Source organism: Hyla sarda, unplaced genomic scaffold (genome assembly GCF_029499605.1).
Source record: "Hyla sarda isolate aHylSar1 unplaced genomic scaffold, aHylSar1.hap1 scaffold_1934, whole genome shotgun sequence".
Classification (NCBI taxonomy): domain Eukaryota; kingdom Metazoa; phylum Chordata; class Amphibia; order Anura; family Hylidae; genus Hyla; species Hyla sarda.
Genome location: NW_026608590.1, coordinates 38,338 through 44,337, shown reverse-complemented (window position 1 = coordinate 44,337; position 6,000 = coordinate 38,338). Strand labels below are relative to the sequence as shown.

The 6,000-nt window shown below is 48.4% G+C and overlaps 1 protein-coding gene across 1 annotated transcript in view; it reads left to right on the top strand.

Annotated features, from left to right (window-relative positions):
* Positions 1–4,842: 4,842 nt before the first annotated feature.
* Positions 4,843–6,000, top strand: part of ARHGAP33 (Rho GTPase activating protein 33) — a gene marked incomplete at its 5' end in the record, with an annotated part of 39,484 nt that continues 38,326 nt past the window's right edge. Inside the window, 2 exons of the mRNA XM_056552790.1 lie at positions 4,843–4,961; positions 5,096–5,174. Coding sequence (XP_056408765.1) covers positions 4,843–4,961; positions 5,096–5,174 — 198 coding nt within the window. The remainder of the gene's footprint in view (positions 4,962–5,095; positions 5,175–6,000) is intronic.

Genomic DNA, 6,000 nt, shown 5'->3' with positions numbered 1-6,000 from the left:
TCCTGTACATGATCTTTCTCCTCCAGACGGTCCTGTACATGATCTTTCTCCATCAGACGGTCCTGTACATGATCTTTCTCCATCAGACGGTCCTGTACATGATCTTTCTCCTCCAGACGGTCCTGTACATGATCTTTCTCGATCAGACGGTCCTGTACATGATCTTTCTCCATCAGACGGTCCTGTACATGATCTTTCTCCTCCAGACGGTCCTGTACATGATCTTTCTCCATCAGACGGTCCCGTACATGATCTTTCTCCATCAGACAGTCCTGTACATGATCTTTCTCCATCAGACGGTCCCGTACATGATCTTTCTCCATCAGACGGTCCTGTACATGATCTTTCTCCTCCAGACGGTCCTGTACATGATCTTTCTCCATCAGACGGTCCTGTACATGATCTTTCTCCATCAGACGGTCCTGTACATGATCTTTCTCCTCCAGACGGTCCTGTACATGATCTTTCTCGATCAGACGGTCCTGTACATGATCTTTCTCCATCAGACGGTCCTGTACATGATCTTTCTCCTCCAGACGGTCCTGTACATGATCTTTCTCCATCAGACGGTCCCGTACATGATCTTTCTCCATCAGACAGTCCTGTACATGATCTTTCTCCATCAGACGGTCCCGTACATGATCTTTCTCCTTCAGTCCTGTACATGATCTTTCTCCATCAGACGGTCCTGTACATGATCTTTCTCCTCCAGACGGTCCTGTACATGATCTTTCTCCATCAGACGGTCCTGTACATGATCTTTCTCCATCAGACGGTCCTGTACATGATCTTTCTCCTCCAGACGGTCCTGTACATGATCTTTCTCCATCAGACGGTCCCGTACATGATCTTTCTCCATCAGACAGTCCTGTACATGATCTTTCTCCATCAGACGGTCCCGTACATGATCTTTCTCCTTCAGTCCTGTACATGATCTTTCTCCATCAGACAGTCCTGTACATGATCTTTCTCCATCAGACGGTCCTGTACATGATCTTTCTCCTCCAGACGGTCCTGTACATGATCTTTCTCCATCAGACGGTCCTGTACATGATCTTTCTCCATCAGACGGTCCTGTACATGATATTTCTCCATCAGACGGTCCTGTACATGATATTTCTCCATCAGACGGTCCCGTACATGATCTTTCTCCATCAGACGGGTCTGTACATGATCTTTCTCCATCAGACGGGCCCGTACATGATCTTTCTCCATCAGGCGGTCCTGTACATAATCTTTCTCCATCAGAAGGTCCTGTACATAATCTTTCTCCATCAGACGGTCCTGTACATGATCTTTCCCCATCAGACGGTCCTGTACATGATCTTTCTCCATCAGACGGTCCTGTACATGATCTTTCTCCATCAGACGGTCCCGTACATGATCTTTCTCCATCAGACGGTCCTGTACATAATCTTTCTCCATCAGACGGTCCTGTATATGATCTTTCTCTTTCAGATGGTCCTGTACATGATCTTTCTCCATCAGACGGTCCCGTACATGATCTTTCTCCATCAGACGGTCCCGTACATGATCTTTCTCCATCAGACGGTCCTGTACATAATCTTTCTCCATCAGACGGTCCTGTATATGATCTTTCTCTTTCAGATGGTCCTGTACATGATCTTTCTCCATCAGACGGTCCCGTACATGATCTTTCTCCATCAGACGGTCCCGTACATGATCTTTCTCCATCAGACGGTCCTGTACATGATCTTTCTCCATCAGACGGTCCTGTACATGATTTTTCTCCATCAGACGGTCCTGTACAGGATCTTTCTCCATCAGACAGGCCCGTACATGATCTTTCTCCATCAGACTGTCCTGTACATGATCTTTCTCCATCAGACGGTCCTGTACATGATCTTTCTCCATCAGACGGGCCCCTACATGATCTTTCTCCATCAGGCGGTCCCGTGCATGATCCTTCTCCATCAGACGGTCCCGTACATGATCTTTCTCCGTCAGACGGTCCTGTACATGATCCTTCTCCGTCAGATGGTCCTGTACATGATCCTTCTCCATCAGACGGTCCTGTACATGATCTTTCTCCATCAGACGGTCCTGTACATGATCTTTCTCCATCAGACGGTCCTGTACATGATCTTTCTCCATCAGACGGTCCCGTACATGATCTTTGTCCATCAGACGGGCCCGTACATGATCTTTCTCCATCAGACGGTCCTGTACATGATCTTTCTCCATCAGACGGGCCCCTACATGATCTTTCTCCATCAGACGGTCCCGTACATGATCCTTCTCCATCAGACGGTCCCGTACATGATCTTTCTCCGTCAGACGGTCCTGTACATGATCCTTCTCCGTCAGATGGTCCTGTACATGATCCTTCTCCATCAGACGGTCCTGTACATGATCTTTCTCCATCAGTCCTGTACATGATCTTTCTCCATCAGACGGTCCTGTACATGATCTTTCTCCTTCAGTCCCGTACATGATCTTTCTCCATCAGACGGTCCTGTACATGATCTTTCTCCATCAGACGGTCCCGTACATGATCTTTCTCCATCAGACGGTCCTGTACATGATCTTTCTCCATCAGACGGTCCTGTACATGATCTTTCTCCATCAGACGGTCCCGTACATGATCTTTGTCCATCAGACGGGCCCGTACATGATCTTTCTCCATCAGACGGTCCTGTACATGATCTTTCTCCATCAGACGGGCCCGTACATGATCTTTCTCCATCAGACGGGCCCGTACATGATCTTTCTCCAGCAGACGGTCCTGTACATGATCCTTCTCTGTCAGACGGTCCCGTACATGATCTTTCTCCGTCAGACGGTCCTGTACATGATCTTTCCCCGTCAGACGGTCCCGTACATGATCTTTCTCCATCAGTCGGTCCTGTACATGATCTTTCTCCATCAGTCCTGTACATGATCTTTCTCCATCAGAAGGTCCCGTACATGATCTTTCTTCATCAGACGGTCCCGTACATGATCTTTCTCCATCAGACGGTCCTGTACATGATCTTTCTCCATCAGATGGTCCCGTACATGATCTTTCTCCATCAGACAGTCCTGTACATGATCTTTCTCCATCAGACGGTCCTGTACATGATCTTTCTCCATCAGACGGTCCTGTACATGATCTTTCTCCATCAGACGGTCCTGTACATGATCTTTCTCCATCAGACGGTCCTGTACATGATCTTTCTCCAGCAGACGGGCCTGTACATGATCTTTCTCCAGCAGACGGTCCTGTACATGATCTTTCTCCTTCAGTCCCGTACATGATCTTTCTCCTTTAGTCCCGTACATGATCTTTCTCCATCAGATGGTCCTGTACATGATCTTTCTCCATCAGACGGTCCTGTACATGATCTTTCTCCATCAGACGGTCCTGTACATGATCTTTCTCCATCAGACGGTCCTGTACATGATCTTTCTCCATCAGACGGTCCTGTACATGATCTTTCTCCATCAGTCCTGTACATGATCTTTCTCCATCAGACGGTCCCGTACATGATCTTTCTCCATCAGACGGTCCTGTACATGATCTTTCTCCATCAGATGGTCCTGTACATGATCTTTCTCAATAAGACTGTCCTGTACAGGATCTTTCTCCATCAGACGGTCCTGTACATGATCTTTCTCCATCAGACGGTCCCGTACATGATCTTTCTCCATCAGACAGTCCTGTACATGATCTTTCTCCATCAGATGGTCCTGTACATGATCTTTCTCCATCAGGCAGTCCCGTACATGATCTTTCTCCATCAGACGGTCCTGTACATGATCTTTCTCCATCAGACGGTCCCGTACATGATCTTTCTCCATCAGACGGTCCTGTACATGATCTTTCCCCATCAGACGGTCTCGTACATGATCTTTCTCCATCAGACTGTCCCGTACATGATCCTTCTCCATCAGACGGTCCTGTACATGATCTTTCTCCATCAGACTGTCCCGTACATGATCCTTCTCCATCAGACGGTCCTGTACATGATCTTTCTCCATCAGACGTTCCTGTACATGATCCTTCTCCATCAGACGGTCCTGTACATGATCTTTCTCCATCAGACGGTCCTGTACATGATCTTTCTCCATCAGACGGTCCTGTACATGATCTTTCTCCATCAGACGGTCCTGTACATGATCTTTCTCCTCCAGACGGTCCTGTACATGATCTTTCTCCATCAGACGGTCCTGTACATGATATTTCTCCATCAGACGGTCCTGTACATGATCTTTCTCCATCAGATGGTCCTGTACATGATCTTTCTCCATCAGACGGTCCTGTACATGATCTTTCTCCATCAGACGGTCCTGTACATGATCTTTCCCCATCAGACGGTCCTGTACATGATCCTTCTCCATCAGACGGTCCTGTACATGATCTTTCTCCATCAGACGGTCCTGTACATGATCTTTCCCCATCAGACGGTCCCGTACATGATCTTTCTCCATCAGACGGTCCTGTACATGAACAAAAAAAGGGACCTTTAATACGTAACTTTTATTAACTACTTGTTAAAATAACCATTACAAATCTCAGTTTGTTACCTGTATAAAAGACAACTAGTAGCCAGAAATATTGCTGATTGATTGAGGGGGGGGGGGGGGGGGTCAGATACTTATTTCAGTAAAATACAAATCAATTCATAACTTATGTGAAATGTGTTTTTCTGGATATTTTGTTGTTCTTCCGTCTTCTTCTGTTCAGATAAACCAATAATATTATAGCCGGATCATCAGGGGGCAGATGCTTTATGTTGGGTGTCTTCCTCTTCTCGTGCCGTCAGCCATGCGGGATGTGATTGGTGAGGTGGCCGCCGGTTGGCGCTGGTATAAAGTGGTTTTGGATGTTCCTGATGAATTTTGAATGTCTTTGCTTCTCAGGCTCGGGGCTCGGATACACTGGATTCAGGCACGGAGGGCGCCGGACGACTCATCTCTTCTGCGGCTCCGTCCAGCGTCAAGGGGAGACCCAATAAAAGGTAATCTGAGGTTGGGGGTGGGGTCACTTTCACGCCTGAGCTTCTTATATAACGTTGGAGCCGGACGCCAATAATCATCTGGAGACCTCCGGGATTCTCAAGGTTTATTAACCCTTCCCTGTCTATATATTTAGGGTGACACGCGGACCCTTCGTAAAGCTGGCGGACTGTGCTCACTATCACTATGAAAACGTCAACTATGGCCCGATCCAGGTGAGAGACCCCGTATACCATGTGTACAGGTGGAAGCTTGATTCCTAAGAAGAAGTGTACCTCATGTCTTCCCCGTACCCCATATGATGACTGATGCCCACCATGTCTGCCCCATATCCCATGTGATGACTGATGCCCACCATGTCTGCCCCCGTACCCCATGTGGTGACTGATGCCCACCATATCTACCCCGTACCCCATGTGATGACTGATGCCCACCATGTCTGCCCCATATCCCATGAGATGACTGATGCCCACCATGTCTGCCCCCGTACCCCATGTGATGACTGATGCCCACCATGTCTGCCCCGTACCCCGTGTGATGACTGATGCCCACCATGTCTGCCCCCGTACCCCATGTGATGACTGATGCCCACCATGTCTGCCCCGTACCCCGTGTGATGACTGATGCCCACCATGTCTGCCCCATATGACTGATGCCCACCATGTCTGCCCCCTACCCCATATGATGACTGATGCCCACCATGTCTACCCCCTTACCCCGTGTGATGACTGATGCTCACCATGTCTGCCCCATATCCCATGTGATGACTGATGCCCACCATGTCTGCCCCGTACCCCATGTGATGACTGATGCCCACCATGTCTGCCCTGTACCCCATGTGATGACTGCCCACCATTTCTACCCCATATGATGACTGATGCCCATCATGTCTACCCCATATGATGACTGATGCCCACCATGTCTGCCCTATATGATGACTGATGCTCACCATGTCTGCCCTATATGATGACTGATGCTCACCATGTCTGCCCCCATATGATGACTGATGCCCACCATGTCTGCCCCATACCCCGTGTGATT